General features: G+C 43.9%; 1 protein-coding gene across 6 annotated transcripts in view; it reads right to left on the bottom strand.

Moving 5' to 3' along the window:
• The window catches only part of pxylp1 (2-phosphoxylose phosphatase 1), a 117833-nt gene that overhangs the window by 23402 nt on the left and 74971 nt on the right, over positions 1–19460 (bottom strand). For all 6 annotated transcript variants that reach the window (XM_078410037.1, XM_078410039.1, XM_078410038.1 and 3 more), the window contains one exon: positions 13368–13529. In XM_078410037.1, coding sequence (XP_078266163.1) covers positions 13368–13529 — 162 coding nt within the window. The remainder of the gene's footprint in view (positions 1–13367; positions 13530–19460) is intronic.

Below are 19460 nucleotides of genomic sequence, written 5' to 3'. Positions count from 1 at the left end.
ACAGAAAGAGTCATTTGGTCCATTGAATGAATGCCGCCTCTCAGAGGACACTCGTCAGTCCCATTTTCCCATTTATCACCTTGCAACCTCTTCTCTCTTACCGACTCATCCCCTGACATACAACAGCGGTGATTTATAGCATCCCATTAATCCACCAGCACACCTTTGAGAAACGGGAGGAAACCGGAGCATCCGGGAGAAACACAGGCAGACACGGGGAAGGGCAAATGAATTCCACACAGGCAGGGACCCGAGGTCAGGATCAAATCTGGGTCCCTGGGGCCGAGAAGCAGCCGCACTTTGCACTTGTGAAGCAAACCCTCAGCAGCCGAGACAAAGTAAACCCGATTATCAGCTGCTGAGGTTTTTATACACTGGGGCATCAGAGGTAATGCTGTATCAACAGTGGATGATAAACAGAGGGGAGAGTGCTTTCAAACCAGAAGCATTTAACAATGTGTAATTCCCTTAATTACATTAAACGTCTGCCACAGAGTTACCACAAGCAATTCCCAGTTCAAATTGTCTGACTGGAAGAATCACATCTGATTGCATTGCATTAGAAGTGTTCCCATTTGTACCCGGCATCTGCACATCCCAGAACATGACCACTCTTCAATTAAAGGGAATGGAGAATAAAAATCACATCTATCCTCACGCCACTGCATATTACTGAAACCCCAGTGGCAGCATTGGAAATATAATTTTAGTTTTAGTTTTAGAGATACACTGTGGAAACAGGCCCTTTGGCCCATCGAGTCGGGATTATGCGGGGAAGGCAGGAAAATGGGGCTGGGATAGAAAGATAGATCAGCCATGGCAGAGTGGACTTGATGGGCTGAATGGCCTGATTCTACTCCTCTCGCTTACGAACCTATGAGTCCGCGCTGACCAGTGATCACCATTACACTAGTTCGATCCGACACACTCGGGACAATTTACAACAAACCTGTACATCTTTGGAACGTGGGGGGAAACCGGAGAAAACCCACACGGTCACGGGGAGAACGTACAAACTCCATACAGACAACTCCCGTAGGCAGGATCGAACCCGGGTCTCTGGCGCTGTAAGGCAGCAACTCTACCGTTGCGCCACCATGCAGCCTCAAAGCCATTGTTGGTGTAAACTACATGATTCCTATGCACACAACTGTAATGAAACAAAATGATCACAAAACTCCCGTACCATTTACAGTATTTTTGTAAAATAATGGCATTTCCATCTAAGTGAACAAGAAAAGGTTAATTATTACCTCTTCTCAAAATCATTAACTGAGGGTAGAATATATCATATCATATCATATATATACAGCCGGAAACAGGCCTTTTCGGCCCACCAAGTCCGTGCCGCCCAGCGATCCCCGTACATTAACACTTATCCTACACCCACTAGGGACAATTTTTACATTTACCCATTGTTCCAATATAGTTCCAACTAGCGACAGAGAGCATCCATCTGCAACTGGCTTCTGGATTTCCTGACCATCGGTCCACTATCGGTTCGAGTCCCTTGCTGTGGTTTGCTCTACTCCCTATACACCCATGATTGCGTGGCCAAGCACAGTGCCAACTCAATCTATTAAGATTCAATGTCCTATTTTCACACCTTACACTTCCTTGTCTATGTATCTCCCTCTCCCCTGACATCAGTCGGAAGAAGGATCTCGACCAGAAACGTCACCCGTTCCTTCTCTCCAGAGGTGCTGCCTGGCCCACTGAGTTACTCCAGCATTTTGTGTCCACAGTAGCTTCGGTTTAAACCAGCATCTGCAGTTCTTTCCCATGCATTTTGTCTGCTCCCCTGTGAAATCTCCTCAAGGGATGTCTACTTTGAAGAAGTTCTCCTCCTCTCTCTGATGAGAGTTCGGCAACATCCTCTCGCGTTGCTCCCCCCTCTGCGATTCCTCCTGCACTCCGACTCCTCCACCATGTTTTAACCCAAACTCACGACCACTGCCACATTTGTTTCCACATTTTCCTTGAACTTCATTCCCTTTGTCCTATTTTCACACCTTACCTTTCCTTATCTATGTAACTCCCTCTCCCCTCAGATCAGTCTGAAGAAGGGTCTCGACCCGAAATGTCACCCAGAGACGCTGCCTGTGCCGCTGAGTTACTCCAGCATTTTGTGCCTATTAAGTTTGCTGCTGTCGTCTAGATGAACGACAGTGTTGAGATAGAGTACAGGAAAGAGATTGAGAACCTTGTGCCATGGTGTCAGAACAATAACCAAGCCATTAACGTCAGCGAGACGTCATTAATCTAAGAAAGCGGGAGGGTGGGGCTGAACACAACCTCATCAGAAGAACTACTGTAGGGATGGTCAACAACTTCAAGTTCAAAGGTACATTGTGTGCCATGGGGCCTGTTCTTGTGCAGTACTGTTCTATGCCATTAGCAACCAAACCTGGTCAGGTTAACCAGGAGCATAAAATCACAAGGGAATTAGATAGGGTGAATGCACAGAGTCTTTTTCCCAGGGTAGGTGAATCAAGAACTAGAGAGCGTAGGTTTAAAAGGACATAAAGTGCTGGAGTAACTCAGCCAGTTGGGCAGCATCTCTGGAGAACATGGACAGGTGACGATTTGGGTCGAACATAGATTTAAGGTGTGAGGGGAAAGATTTAACAGGTACCTGAGGAGGCAAACTTTTTCACACAGGGGGTGGTGGGTATGTGGAATGAGCTGCCAGAGGAAGTAGTTGAGGCAGGTACGGTAACAACATTTATAAGAAGTTTGGACAAGTATATGGATAGAAAAAGTTCAGAGGGATACGTGTCAAATGCAGACAGATGGGACTGGCTGTGATGGGGCATTCTGGTCAGTATGGATGAATTCAGTTGAAGGCCTGTCTAGGTAGAAGCTAGATAGAGCTCTAAGGATAGCGGAGTCCGGGGGTATGGGGAGAAGGCAGGAACGGGGTACTGATTGAGAATGATCAGCCATGATCACATTGAATGGCGGTGCTAGCTCGAAGGGCCGAATGGCCTACTCCTGCACCTATTGTTTATTGTTTATTGTCTATTGTCTATTATCTATTGTCTGTCTCCATGCTGTAGGACTCTGACTATGTATCAGAATCTGGGCATTTTCAATGTTAATCCTATCAGCAACTTATAAAATAAATGTAGGTCTTTATCAATATTGGAGATGCAAGAGACTGCAGGTGTTGTTACCTGGAGCAAAAGACAAACTGCTGGAGAAACTTATGTTCATAAGTTATAGGAGCAGAATTAGGCCATTCGGTCCATCTAATCTATTCCACCATTCAATCATGGTGACCTATATTTCCATCTTAACCCCATTCTCCTGCCCTCTCCCCATAATCTTTGACACCCGTACCAATCAATAATCTATCTATTTCTGCCTTGAAAATATCCATTGACTTGGCACTCAAATCCTTCTGTGGCAATGAATTCCACAGATTCACCACCCTTTGACTCAATAAATTCCTCTTCAACCCTGTCCTAAAGGAACTTTCTTTTATTCTGGAGGCTGTGCCCTCTGGTCCTAGACTCTCCCACTAGTGGAAACATCCTCTCCACTCAAATCCAGGCCTTAGGTAGGACTTAGTAGGTCAAGTTGCATCTGATGCTGCTCGGACCACTGAGTTCCTGCAGCAGTTTGTCCGTGGGTTTTAATCAATCCTCCTGTTGGCTCTGACTTGAACATTATTCAATAAATCTCTGGCAGGATTGCGGCAGGCGTCGAGAAGGCCTGTTGCAGACCAGCGGAGTTAAGTGGACTACGGTAGACTCCCAGCTGAGAAGATCAAAAATGTCGTACAGATTTTATTTCGACGAGCTTGCAGAGTGCAATCAATACCACAAATGATTAACCGTCAGTGATGTGAAACAACAGCATCACAACATAGCCCATGGCCACACACTTCTCCTCACTACCCAGTTACTTCTTTAGTTGCTACACAGTGACATCTCCTCTGCCTGCACTTCATGGTCCCGATAATGAAAAATGTAGCAGGTGATTCAGTATGGCACCAAACTCAATGACAAATGGGATAGTCATAAGGTCATAAGTGATAGGAGAAGAATTAGGCCATTCGGCCCATCAAGTCTACTCCGCCATTCAATCATGGCTGATCTATCTCTTCCTCCTCACCCCATTCCCCTGCCTTCTCCTCATAACCTCTGACACATGTACCAATACTGTTCTCACCTCCTGGATATACCTTGGTCAATGCAGTCCCCATTGCAATCTTTGGAGGGAGTTTAGATGGAGGGATATGGCCAAACTCAGGCAGGTGGGGCTTGTGTGGCTGGGACATGTTGGCCGGTGTATAACCCTATCACGATCTCTCCAAATAGGGGTCAGGGCTTATGGGGAGAAGGTAGGAGAATGGGGTTGAGAAGGAAAGATAGGTCAGCCACGATTGAGTGGCGGAGTAGACTTGATGGGCCAATTGGCTTAATTCTGCTCCTAGAACTTATGAACAAGCGGCGTAGAAAAATTAGAAAAATCTGTTGATGCATAAAACACCTACAGTGAACTGTTCCTCGGTTAATAAGATAAATTAATAAGTGTTTTATGCCAGAGGTTATGCACATTCATTTGAAGTAGTTTAAAATGCAGTCTACATTTGTCTGGATATGACTGCTTCGACAAAGTTAATCTCAAAGCAATACATATTGACAATGTCATGCAATTAATGCTGAGAATGTGAGTGCATTTATCTGATAGGAAACCGAGCAGCAGCCGAACAGAATGAAGGAAGGTGATGAACATCTAGAGAATGTATGAAGATCAAGGTGGCTGCCACGGTGGCGCAGCGGTAGAGTTGCTGCCTTACAGTGCTTGCAGCGCCGGAGATCCAGGTTCGATCCCGACTAGGGGTGCTGTCTGTACAGAGTTTGTACGTTCTCCCCGTGACCGTCCGGGATCTTGGGTTTCCTCCCACACTCCAAAGACGTGCAGGTATGTGGGTTAATTGGCTTGGTGTGTGTGTAAATTATCCCTGATGTGGTTTGGATAGTGTGTAGGATGCTGGTCGGTGCGGACTTCGGTGGGTCGAAGGACCTGGTTCCACACTGTATCTCTAAACCAAAGTTCATAGGCAGAAAGAGGGATGAGGCCCTTGGGCTACGATAGAACGAATGAGAAAAGAGATTAAAGAACGAGGATTACTATTGGTGCATTGTACCAGAGTGCACGAGAAAGAAATGTGTAGGAAGGAACTGCAGATGCTGGTTTGCACCCAAGATAGACACATGATGCTGGAGTAACTCAGCGGGTCACGCAGCAACTCTGGAGAAAAGGAATAGTGACATTCTGGTCGGAACCCTTTGGGTTGTCTCCAGAGATGCTGCCTGACCCGCTGAGTTACTCCAGCATTTTGTGTTTATCTTCAATACAAGAATGAAGCTCTTCAGGATAAATATGCGTCTGAAGTTATGAGATGGGGTGGAGGTTGGGGAAGTGGGGGGGAGGGGGGGGGGGGCGGGGTGGAGAGTAAGGTTCTGAGACACAATACCCTGTTCTCCAGTTCTGAGGGGCAGGGGATCTTTTAGTTTGGTTTAGTTTATTGTCATGTTTATTGTTCGAAGCACCGAGAGGAAATCCACGCAGTCACAGGGAGAACGTACAAACTCCATGCAGGAAGCACCCAAGGTCAGGATCTCTGGCGCTGTAAGGCAGCAACTCTACCAGCTGTGCCACTGTACCCAGGTTAGAAAGGAATTGGGTGAAGACGGTGGCGCAGCGGTAGAGTTGCTACCTTGGAGACCCGGGTTCGATTCTGACTACGAGGGTGCTGTCTGTACGGAGTTTGCACGTTCTCCCCGTGACCGCGTGGGTTGTCTCCGAGATCTTCAGTTTCCTCCCAGACTCCAAAGACGTGCAGGTTTGCAGGTTAATTGGCTTGGTATAAATGTAAATTGTCCCTAGTGTGTGTAGATGGCGTTAATGCACGGGGATCGCTGGTCGGTGCGGACTTGGTGAGCCGAAGTGCCTGTTTCCACGCTGCATCTCTAAAACAAAAAATAAATAAAAACTAAAACGACTACGGGGAGCTTGATTACACTTGATTACATCCAAGATATTGAGGGCGTGCAGCGTAGGTTCACTAGGTTAATTCCCGGAATGGCGGGACTGTCGTATGTTGAAAGGCTGGAGCAATTAGGCTTGTTTCCACTGGAATTTAGAAGGATGAGGGGGGATCTTATTGAAACATATAAGATAATTAGGGGATTGGACACATTAGAGGCAGGAAACATGTTCCCAATGTTGGGGGAGTCCAGAACAAGGGGCCACAGTTTAAGAATAAGGGGTAGGCCATTTAGAACGGAGATGAGGAAGAACTTTTTCATTCAGAGAATGGTGAAGGTGTGGAATTCTCTGCCTCAGAAGGCAGTAGAGGCCAGTTTGTTGGATGCTTTCAAGAGAGAGCTGGATAGAGCTCTTAAGGATAGCGGAGTGAGGGGGTATGGGGAGAAGGCAGGAACGGGGTACTGATTGAGAGTGATCAGCCATGATCGCATTGAATGGCGGTGCTGGCTCGAAGGGCTGAATGGCCTACTCCTGCACCTATTGTCTATTGTCTATTGTCTAAGATAGACACATGGCCTTGAACATATGAAGGATGGACACTAATCTTGAAGAGACTGCTAACCCCAGTGCCATAAAACCGAAGCAAGAGGCCTGCTTTCTGAAACTCAGTCGACCAAATTATAATAGTTAAACTCTTTCAAAAAATCATTGGTGCTATAAATTACTTGAGAGTTATTTGCTTCCAATTTGCAAGTGATGAAACAGCTATTAATGCTCAGCCAAGGAGTTGCCACTAAATTTGGTCCTTGTAGGCAGCAACGGCTGGGAAAGCAGTTGTCTTGAATCAAGTGTTGGAATGCATGTTCAGTGAACATCTGTCACGGTATTAAAGCTAAGGTCATGATGGTCGTATTGAAGTAAAGTTTGCAACACAGCTCATTTCTGGTTCCATATGCGTCTCCACTGTTACAGATCAGATCTGGTTATTTCATTTTAAACAAAGTCTGTGTCAACCTACTCAAATTCCAGGAAAATAAGCTCGTAAGTCACAGGAGCCAAATTAGGCCATTCGGCCCGTCGAGTCTACTCCGTCATTCAATCATGGAGGATCTATCTTTCCCTCTCAACCCCATTCTCCTGCCATCTTGCACGGCAAGGACCAAACAACGAAATCAGAAATCACTAACGAATGTCAACTAACTTGGAATATTTCTGCTCAATTGCTTAAAATTATGATGACATGGTGAACACTAATTTACAGTTTAAATTTGGTTTTCACTGAAGGGAAGTTGCAACTCCAACTCATTGAAACTTCTCACTAATATGCTTGGAGACTAATCTTTTCTGGCTGGTCTGACTGGTTTTTACACCAATACCTGCAGTTCAGGCTTTACTTCATAGTGAAATTATGAGTAATGTTTAAGAAACAATTAGACAGGTACGCGATAGGCCAGGTATAGAGGGCTCTGGGGCAAATACAGGCAGGTGGGACAAGTGTAGATGGGACATGTCGGTCGGCGTGGACTAGTTGGGACGAAGGGCCTGTTTCCACGCTGTTTGACTCTATGACTCTAAATAGACTAATGCAGCTGATGGAAACATCTCTGCAAGATTGATCAATTAACTATTGAGATTCAGTTCAAGAAACTGTGAGTACAACAGTCTGTGACTCATCATCCAGGAGCTCAATAAAAAAAGATTTTATTGATCATTTACGTGGGTGCCTAATGCAAAAGTTGGCTCTGCAACCTCCATGCTTCAGTAAGCAGTTGCCGTCACACACTTCATCAGTAAGTGTGCAGGGAACCACATGCCAAAGGCAACAACCCAAGTGTTCCCCAAACCGGAAACCAAGGATGAAGCGTGAGGTTCACACCCGACTGAAGTACAAGTGTGCGGCTTTCAAATCGAATGATCGCGACCTGTACGAGAAATCTAAATACAACCTTCGCAAAGCCATCAGGGATGGCAAGAAAGAATTCTGGACCAAGTTGAGTCCCAGAATAACTACATGGACACCTGTCATTTGTAGCAACGCTTCCAAAGTCAAGTCAGGCAGTATCGCTGGCAGTAACTGTGCATCCCTCCCTAACGAGCTCAATGCATTCTGTGCTCGCTTTGAACTGAAGGTCAATGGGATGGTGTTAACCACCCTGGCAACCCCAGGGTCACCTCAATCCATGTTAGATAGCTTTCCTGAGATCGAAGGAGGGTCCCGACCTGAAACGTCACTTATTAATGTTCTCCAGAGATGCTGCCTGACCCACTGAATTACTCCAGCACTTTGTGTATTTTTAAGCATGTAAAATATACTGCTTAGATAAACTAAACTGAACTTAACTGAATTCCTGCCTTCTCCCCATAACCCTGACACCTGTACTAATCAAGAATCTATTTACCTCTACCTTCAAAATATTCATTGACTTGGCCTCCACAGCCTTCTGTAGCAATGAATTTCTCAGATTCACCACCCTCTGACTAAAGAACTTCCTCCTCATCTCCTTCCTAAAGGAATCTCCTTTTTTTCTGAGGCTATGACCTCCGTTCCTGGACTTTTCCACTAATGGAAACATCCTCTCCCCATCCACTCTATCCAGGCCTTTCACTATTCGATGTTTCAATGAGGTCCCCCCTCATCTAACTTATAGGCAGTCCTCTTACTTAGTCTTAACAGGCCTTCATTTTCCCAGCAATCAATTCCTTCATGCACTTACAAACTGCAGTTTCACAGCAACGTCAAAGCATTGTCATAAGTTGATTGATATTGCCTCTGCACCCTTTCATTTTGAAGCATGGGTACGTAATGCTCACAGTGGTTTAGGATGCAGTCTTACATGCTGAAATACCAAGTCAAATTTCACAAACCAATCTGCATTTCAATTGAGCCGTGAAGTGCCCTTTTATTTTATTGTCACTGTACGGTTGATTCTACACCGCATCGATCTTCATTTCATTAGAAAATTGCACAAAAACAAATCAATTTCTGAACCTGGTTGTGATATTTGTTGCAAATGGATTTTCCAAACAAAAAAATATTACAGTTATATAAGAAATGCTGATTGATTTACTTATTAGAAGCAGTTTGTCATCTGACGCATGTAAATGACACAATGGCGTCTTATAAAATATAATGTACTAAATTTGATGAGGATGTTGCCAGGACTCGAGGGCCTGCGCAAGAGGGAGAGTTTGGGCAAACAAGGACGGAGAGCGCAGGAGGATGAAGAGTGTTCTTAAAGAGATGCATAAGATCATGAGAGGGATGGACAGGGGAGATGCAGAGTCCTTTACCTAGAGTTGAGGAGTCAAGAACCAGAGGATGTAGGTTGAAGATGGGAGGGAAAAAAATTAATAGGAATCGGAAGGGCAACCTTTTCCACACAGAAGATGGTGGACATATGGAATGAGGTGCCAGAGGAGATAGTTGAGGCAGATACTGTAATAACATTTAAAAGGCGTATGGACTCAATGCATTCAAGAGAGAGCTAGATAGAGCTCTTAAGGATAGCGGAGTCAGGGGGTATGGGGTGAAGGCAGGAACGGGGTACTGATTGAGAATGATCAGCCATGATCACATTGAATGGCGGTGCTGGCTCGAAGGGCCGAATGGCCTCCCCTTGCACCTATTGTCTATTGTCTATTGGACAGGTAGGGTTAGAGGAATATGGGCCAAATGCAGGCAGGTGGGACTAGTGTAGAAGGGACAGTTTGGTTGGCATGAGCAAGTTGGGGCGAAGTGCCTTTTTCCATGCTGCGTGACCCTATGACTCTGTGATGATCTTCCATTTAAAATCTCTGTTACTAGATTTGGCTAGGTCTGAGTATTCGGCAGTAATCATATCAGCAGTAGATAAAGGCTACAAGGCACCTTACCATTATATAATATGGAAGCACAGGACATTATTTGACCCATCAATGTGAGTTCAACTTGAAAATTGTTCACTTGAATCACAATTAAGTTGAATCTTAACTATATTTAATTGCTTTAGCTTCACATCTAAGACTCTTGAACACCACAAACACAAACAAAATCATGAACTGTCTTGCTTGCACTTGGGACTTCGGGCTTTTGTTGCACTAACATTATTTTTTTGTAAATTGAATGAACTTTCTTTTTGTTTATTGTGTTATTTACGAGCACAGACCAGGTAAGAATTTTTCCTGTTCTGTTTTCAGCACAGATGTCAATTAAACACTCTTGAATCTTGACTTAATACTCCTACCTAATAAAAAAAATGTATTTATTTCAGTCTTGAAAATTTCAATTGACTCAGTGCAACAGCCTTTCTTGGGAGAGGTATTTTCAACTACTCATTACTCTCTGGGTGGATATTGCTTCCTGTTTTCACATCAAACCCAACGAGAACTTAAATTGCACCTAAATTATTACCGGCACTCAGAATTTTACTGCCAGATTAATTAGTTTCTCGTTAGCTAATCTTTACTTTCTTTAGAACTTGATTGGAACATCCCATATACTGAAGTAAGACAATAAAAGTGTTTCATTATACAGGAAAAGGTATTCAGTTGAAAAGCAACAAAAAAAACATCAAAACACGCTGTACCTCCTGACCTAATTTGGTCTTTGTAAAAGCTCCTTTTGGGGTCTACAACAATAAATTATTATTTGCTTTCGAACAGATGTCAGCTGGTTTTCTGTGGTGTAGCTTGAATAAAATTCTGCTCAATAACTCTTTTTTTTTAATAAAGACCTGAAATAATTAAAATCTAATGTTCCTTTGATTTGAGTAGACTTATTTTGACTGGGGAATTGATCGCACTAGTATTTAAAATGCCTGACTTTAGGCTTGGGAGTCATAAAATCTAGAGAGCTCACAGGGGTAGCAAGACAGCTCAGTATATTTACATTTTTTCTACACGCAATCTTTCATGTTTTTCTCTTTGAAACAAGTTAATTAAGAAATTCTTCTAAGTGTATACTGGATTCTGGATATAATCAGGTTGGCATTTGTTAAAACCTCTAATCACTATACTTGAAGATGATGATTCAGGGCGGCATGTTGGCGCAACGGTAGAGTAGCTGCCTTACAGCACCAGAGACCTGGATTTGATCCTGACTACTACGGGTGCTGTCTGTACGGAGTTTGTACGTTCTCCCTGTGGCCCCATGAGTTTTCCCCAGGTGCTCCGGTTTCCTCTCAAACTCCAAAGACATGCAGGTTTATAGGTTAATTAGCTTTGCTAAAATTGTAAATGATCCCAAGTGCGTAGGATGATGCTAGTGTACGGGGTGATCGCTGGCCAGCAGGGACTCGGCGGGCCGAAGGGCCTGTTTGCACGCTGCATCTCTAAAGTAAAGTAACTAAAGTAAACTGCAATAAGGAATCTATCAAAGTATTGCCCAGGTGATGAAGGTTAGAATTGCTGCCATAATGTCAAGCAACACTGAGAGAGTGTTTCACTGTCAAAGATGCAGCTTTTTAGATGAAATCTAAAACAAAGAATCTCCTCTCTCCCCCATCCCTATCTTCCATTCCAATCGGTATAAAAAGCCTATAAGAAAATAACTGCAGATGCTGGTACAAATCGAAGGTATTTATTCACAAAATGCTGGAGTAACTCAGCATTTGGGTGACGTTTCGGGTCGAGACCCTTATTCAGACTAATGTCAGGGGGGCGGGACAAAGGAAGGATATAGGTGGAGACAGGAAGATAGAGGGAGATCTGGGAAGGGGGAGGGGAAGAGAGGGACAGAGGAACTATCTAAACTTGGAGAATGTTGGCAAGTTATATTTTAAATAAATAAATAAATAAAAAGCCTTATATTTAAGCAAGAAAATGAATTGCCAGCAGATCTTTCGATTGAAAGTAAACAGGCCCTTTGGCCTGGACTACTCTCTAGTTGGTGAGAGGACAGTTCACTTGCCTGACAAACAGCTGGAAAGAAACTGCCCCTGAATCTGGAGGTGTGCATTCTCAAACTCCTGATGGGGAAAGGGGAGAAGAGGAAGTGAGATTGGTCCTCGATTATGCTGGTGGCCTTGCCAAGGCAGCTTGGTGTAGATGGAGTCAACGGAAGGGAGGTTAGTTTGTGTGACGGACTGGATGTTGTACATCAGATGTTCCAAGATTGAGATCCATCAATACCATCCTACATCAGGGTGGTGAACGACTTGTAGTGGGATCTCCCTTGTGACTGGAGCCTTATTTTTGTTAAATGGTACATGGCATGGGCATTTGGGAGTTCTATCCCATTTTAAAGACCTATTATTAAATGTCAAATGTAATTCTTGATGAAGATTACTCGAGACAGCAATCCACTAGACCTACACTGAGATAACTGCTTCAGACCATTACAATACATCCAGTGATTATCACAAGCAGCAATTAGCTATGTCTATTTTTACAGCATAAAACTCAGTGGGTGATAACAGTGCACTCCAGACTGATTTATGTTTATAGATACTGTGACATCTGTTTTAAATTAATTTCCTCAAGAAATCTAGCTTTCATTTGCAGAGTGCTGTTCCAAGTTTCCAGGTTCGGTTCGGTTCGGTTCAGTTCAGTTCAGTTCAGTTCAGTTCAGTTCAGTTCAGTTCAGTTCAGTTCAGCTCAGTTCAGCTCAGTTCAGCTCAGTTCAGTTCAGTTCAGTTTAGAGATGCTATGCGTAAACAGACCCTTCGATCCACCGAGTCTGTGCTGACCAGCGATCCCCGCACATTAACACTATACTACACACACTGGGGACAATTTACAATTTATATTAAGCCAATTAGCCCACAAACCTGGACGTCTTTGGAGTGTGGGAGGAAATGGAGCACCCGGAGAAACCCACACAGGTCACGGGGAGAACGTACAAACTCCGTACGGACAGTACTCGTTATCAGGATCGAACCTGGTTCATAAGGTCATAAGTGATAGGAGTAGAATTAGGCCATTCGGCCCATCAAGTCAACTCTGCCATTCAATCATGGCTGATCTATCTCTCACTCCTAACCCCATTCTCCTGCCTTTCCCCCATAACCTCTGACACCTGTACTAATCAAGAATCTATCTATCTCTGCTTTTAAAATATCCACTGACTTGGCCTCCACAGCCTTCTGGGGCAAAGAATTTCACAGATTCACCACCCCCTGACTAAAGAAATTTTTCCTCATCTCCTTCCCGAAGGAACGTCCTTGAATTCTGAGGCTGTGACCTCTAGTCCTAGACTCTCCCACCAGCGGAAACATCCTCTCCACATCCACTCGATCCAAGCCTTTCACTATTATGTATGTTTCAATGAGGTCCCACCCCCCCCCCCCTCATTCTGTGAGACAGAAACTCTACCGCTGCGCCACCAGAAAGGAGAGGAGATATCAATACACTCGAGGGATATTAATACACTCCATTTCACATCATACCTTCCAGGCCGTGGTCAGTGGTATTCGGCAAGTTGCAGTACAGGTAGGCTTCATAAATGGGATCCAGGCTGGGAGGGGCGGTATACATATTTACCAAAATTCGCTTTCTGTTTTTAGCCACCATTCCATCCTCTTTTGACGAAGCCACAGGAATCAGATGCACTGGAATGAAAAATCAAATTTAAATTATTTACTCGCAAAATTTGTGAGGGGATAGGCACATTCCACTTTAAAAACCTCCCCTGTGGCCAGACATGTAAAACCAACAATAATCAGTGTTGCAATAAAATCTATTTTATCTGTCAATTTATTATGAGGAAGCTACATTTCCCTTGAGTGTATTAATATCTCCTCTCCTTTCTCAAAGGCAGATAATCTCTCAGACACTTCAACCAAGCAGTTGTTTATAAGCCTCGTCAATAAGCTTCAATTGACCATCAACATCTGATAAAGCCCCACAGCTAAATAATGCCCCAGCTCAGAATTCCCTTTATGTTTATAAGATTTTGATTGATAACTGAAAGTATGGTTCAACCTTGTCTTTCCAGCAAAGATTTACTTTTTAGACTTTAGAGACACAGCATGGAAACAGGCCAAATCCGTGCCGACCGGAGATCCCCACGTGCACTAACACTATCCTGCACACTCGGGACAATTTACAATTTTACCAAATGCAATAAACCTACAAACCTGCACGTCTTTGGACTGTGGGAGGAAACCGGGGCACCCGGAGATAAGCCACGCGGACACAGGGAGAACGTACAAACTCCGTACAGACAGCACCCGTAGTCAGGTTCGAACCCGGGTCTCTTGAGCAGAAACCCGGTACTGATTGTGAATGGTCAGCCATGATCACATTGAATGGCGGTCGGTGCTGGCTCAAAGGGTTGAATGGCCTACTCCTGCACCTACTGTCTATTGTCTATTGAAACCAAAGTGCTGGAAAAACTCAGCAGGTCAGACAGCATCTGTGAATGGAAATGGACAGCCTATCCAAAATGTTGTCTGTTTGATTCCCTCCAGCAGCTTGTTTTTTTGTCTTCATCTTGATTCCGGGTTCAGTGTCCGTTAAGAGTTTTTATTTTAATGTGGAATAATACTTTGTGACAATAGTGAATTCATATATTAGAGGGTGGCACAATGGTGCAGCTGCAGAGTTACTGCTTACAATGCCAGAGACCGGGGTTCGATCCTGACTACAGGTGCTGTCTGTACGGAGTTTGTTCATTCTCCCTTGGACTGCGTGGGTTTTCTCCGGGTGCTCCGGTTTCTTCCCACCCCCCCCAAAGATGTGCAAGTTCGTAGGTTAATTAGCTTGTGTCAATTGTAAATTGTCCCTAGTGTGTCAGGCATTGCTGGTCGGCACGGACTCGGTGGGCCGAATGGCCTGTTTCCGCGCTGTATTTCTCAACTAAACGAAAGCTAAACTAAAGGAATCATTCTGTGATGGTGCTCTGCAGAATAGACTATTGACGCTGGGCTGCAAGCTCCAAAATGCTGGAGTAACTCAGCAGGTCAGGCAGCATCTCAGGAGAGAGGGAATGGGTGACGTTTCGGGTCGACACCCTTCTTCAGACTGATGTCAGGGGGGGACGGGACAAAGAAAGGATATAGATGGAGACAGGAAGACAGTGGGAGAACTGGGAAGGGGGAGGGGAAGAGAGGGCCAGAGGAACTATCTAAAGTTGGAGAAGTCGATGTTCATACCGCTGGGCTGCAAGCTGCCCAAGCAAAATATGAGGTGCTGTTCCTCCAATTTCCGGTGGGCCTCACTATGAAGTTTACTCACTCAGCTTGAAGTTTATACCAACTTGCTTTCCCTTACTTACAAAGAGGTATAACCAGGAAGTTCAAGAATTCCATAAACCACTGCTAATGTCACAAGGTGTGATCTCATGGCCAACATCTTAAATACAATAATCAAGTCTGCCATTTACATTTTAATTGACAATATTATGTCCATAAAATCCAGGTGCACCCTGCCCTCTACAGCTCCTCAGAAGATCATAAGTGATCGGAGTAGATATAGGCCATTCAGCCCATCAAATATACACCATTCACTCATGGCTGATCTATCTCTCCCTCCTAACTCCATTGTCTTGCCTTCCCCTCATAACCTCTGACACCAGTACTAATCAAGAATCTACCTATCTCTGCCTTAAATATATCCACTGACTTTACCTCCACAGCCTTCTGTGGCAATGAATTCCACAGATTCAACACCCGCTGACCAAAGAAATTCCTCCTCATCTCCTTCCTAAGATAAAGTCCTTTAATTCTGAGGCTATGACCTCTAGTCCTAGACTCTCCCACGAGTAGAAACATCCTCTCCACTCTATCCGAGCCTTGCACTACTCTGTACATTCCAATGAGGTCCCCCTCATTCTTCTAAACTCCAGCGAACATAGGTCCAGTGCCATCAAATGCTCTCAGCATATGTTTACCTACTCATTTCTGGTCCTTTCATTCTCGTCCTTTAGTAGAGATGTATATTCTGCATTCAACACTTCTGCCTTCGTCAAAAGTACAGGCTAATCCCAAAGCATGTTGAAAGCCTTAAATTCATGTCACTCAGTCGGCTATCTCTAAGGATTTCTAATAATGGGTTCACCGCTAATCCTTACTGCACAATTAACAAAGTACAGCAGCTCTATTGTATACCTCTGAGGTTTGAGATTTTTTTTGTGTAACTGTGTAATTGAAATAGCCACTAACAGTGGTGTTAATAAGTCTAAAGTTGCAAAGCACAATATTTAGTCCTTTAAAAAAAAAGAATTCCAAACACAATTACTGTGCCATGTGGATTAAGGTCTAATTGCAGTACTTTAGATTAAAATGTCTAGTTAACTTTTACAAATTACATATGATTTTAACTCTCCCAGATTCAGACATTGCAATAGGCACACATTACTGCAGCAATGTTAACAGTGAAGCACTTCAATTTAAACATGAATCACAGTTCAACACTTTAGCAAACCTTTACTTCATAATACATTAGTTTTGTTTAGTTTAGTTTTGGAGGTATGGCGTGGAAACAGGTCCTTCAATAATCCACTGACAATAATAATTATGTTAATCAAATATTAATTGTGGCAAATTTTCACACTGAATGAAGTGTAAATATTGAATTGAAAAGTAGTTGCTGCTTGCTCTTTCTGCTCCATATATTCTATTTGCTGCATAAAATGAATAACTATGCATTTTGCAAAAAAATGTTTTCAACAGTACTTCTTACGTAAGAGTGGAATTTTCAACACACTCAGAATATTTTATCTCAAAAATATTAACTGCACATAGAAATTTAACCAGTACAATTATAGACTTCACAGGATGTTCTGCAGGTGTAACTGTTTTGCAATAGGATTAGCCTTTGGGCAGCACGTTGGCACAGTGGTAGTGTTGCTGCCTTACAGCACCACAGACCCGGGTTCGATCATGACTACGGGTGCTGCCTGTACCAAATTTGTACGTTCTCCCTGTGACCATGTGTTTTCTCCGGGTGCTCCAGTTTCCTCCCACATTAAAGACGTGCAGGTTTGTACGTTAATTGGCTGCTCAAAATTGTCCCTTGTGTCTAGGATAGAACTCGTGTATTGGTGATTGCTGGGCGGCGTGGACCTGGAGGGTCGAAGGCCCTGTCTCCACACTGTATCGCTAAACTAATCTAAACCAAACTAAACTAGCCACTAGACAGTAGCTTAGCTTAGCTTAGCCAATGTGGAAACATGCCCTTCGGCCCACCAAGTCTGCACCGACCAGCAATCCCTGTACACCAGCACTTTCCTAGTCAAGCTAATTAACCTACAAACCTGTTCGTCTTTGGAGTATGGGAGGAAACCAGAGCACCCGGGGAAAACCCACGTGATCACGGAGAGGATGTACAAACTCTGTACAGGCAGCGCCCATGGTCAGGATTGAACCTGGTTCTCTGGAACTGTAAGACAGCAACTCTACCACTGCACCACCGTGCCGCTCACTGTAGGCACTTGCAAGCAATCACTTGGATGGTTACAAGACTTTTATTTCACATTTTTTCCACAGTTAGTTAGCTCAAACTAGATTTTTTTTTCATTGGCTACATTACAGTATGATGCAGCATAAATCTGGCCATTTCTCAGTGTAGTCTAAACAATCTCAGAACAGGCAAAAGGCTTATTCATTCTCTAGTTGTACATGAACAAATAAACTCTGACTCAGAGCTTGTGGCCAGCAATAAGCAGCTCATGCCTGCTGCTGATCTGCAAACAGCGTTTGGATTTGTCTTGTGTGACTCACTCGGTGGCAAACAGGTCTGAAGCTGCTCACTCTTCACAGGGGGAGGCCTTGCACATTGGCAGGATCTTTCATAGTGAGTGTAGGAAGGAACAGCAGATGCTTCTTTAAACCAAACGCTATTATGTGAAGCGGAAAGAGGCAGAAAATTATTCACAAAATGCTGGAGTAACTCAGCAGGTCAGGCAGCATCTCGGGAGAGAAGGAATGGGTGACGTTTCGGGTCGAGACCCTTCTTCAGACTGAACATGCTCTCTCGTCGACGAGAGTTTAGCAACATGCTCTCTCGTCGCCGAGAGAACAAAGATGGGCCCGGCAAGGGGGGGTGGAGGGGGGGGACAAGAACAACAAGGGACCATTGGGACTACATTGGAACACTTTTTAACTTTGTCGGCATCCCTACACTTTGTGTACGGTAAATAAAACAAAATATTTCACTGTGACATATCCTATGTGATAATGATTTTATTAATTAATTTCTTAATAATGATTTTATTAATTAAGTTCATTAATTTCTCACTGACACACTCCATCTCTCTCACTGACACTCCATCTCACGCTCACTCACTGACATACTACATCGCCCTCTCACTATCACTCCCTCTCTCTCTTTCTCTCGCTCTCTGATCATGCCGAGAGATGTAAAAGAGGCAAAAGGGTGTCATAAGGAGGGAAAAGGAGTGAAATGTAAAGCAAGTGGGAGGGCTGTCGATGGAAGGTGATGGGGGGGGGGAGGGGAAAGAGGGGGGATAAAAGGGAGATGAGTAGGTTGGGGATGGGAGTGTTTGGAAGAGGGGAAAGGAGCAGTGGGAAGAGAGAGGGGGTTGGGGGGAGAGGAGGGAATTACATAAATTTGGAGTTCAATGTTCCCACTGTTGGGTTGTAAACTGTCCAAGTGGAATGTGAGACGTTGCAATAGCCACCCTATCTCCTTCGCTGTATCAAAACAGCAAATATAGACCACATTTGTTTGGTCAACTATATAAGGTTGGCTCCTCAAAAGAAAATCAATCCGATTAGCTAGCTGAATCTCTGAAGAAGGGTCTCGACCCAAAACGTCACCGATATTCCTTTTCTCCAGAGATGCTGTTTGACCCGCTGAGTTCCTCCAGCATTTTGTGTCTATCTTAGACATAACCTAACCACAAATCCATTCCAATTCTCTTTGATTGCTCACACTCTTTTAAATCATGTAAACACCAAGCCGCTAATGAACTGGTTTTCCAATGTCTTCCCTTGTTAATGTAAAAGACTTTGTTGCCAATTTGAATGATTCGGTCATTTTGTCGAGCAGATTATTATTTCAGCACTTACGGTAAAATTAAAAGCAGAGACAAGTGTAAACTGAAGGGCCCCAGCGTCGAAGACACCTCCTGGGCCGAGCGGCATTCTCTACAATTTTACTTACCTCTTCCCATCGGTTTTTAAATATTTACAAGGTAGCGCATATTAATTAAGACTTGTGGGCACAGTTTTCTTTTGCATCCTAGGCCACTGGCATTTAATTTTTTTTTAAATTCAGTCTCAATATCCTACCAGTTGCTAAAGATTAAATGCACCATAAATTATAAACATGATTCTTGATTATTTTTTTTTAAGACATCCCACTTTTCAAAGGCAGAAGATGGCAGCACCACTTTTTCACCAGTTCAGCTAGTTACCCACTTGCCTGAGAGATGGGAGGTTATAGGATAAGCACTGAGTCAAGAGACTTCTGGCCAAACAAATGCACAGGCTGACACTTCTGTTTAATACAGAGGGAGTACAGACAGCACTGTGGGGATTTGCAATTCAGGTAAAAGATCCTCGGGCACAATTTCA

The sequence above is a fragment of the Rhinoraja longicauda genome, chromosome 13 (assembly GCF_053455715.1).
Source record: "Rhinoraja longicauda isolate Sanriku21f chromosome 13, sRhiLon1.1, whole genome shotgun sequence".
NCBI classification, from domain to species: domain Eukaryota; kingdom Metazoa; phylum Chordata; class Chondrichthyes; order Rajiformes; family Arhynchobatidae; genus Rhinoraja; species Rhinoraja longicauda.
This window is presented reverse-complemented; position numbering and strand designations above follow the sequence as displayed.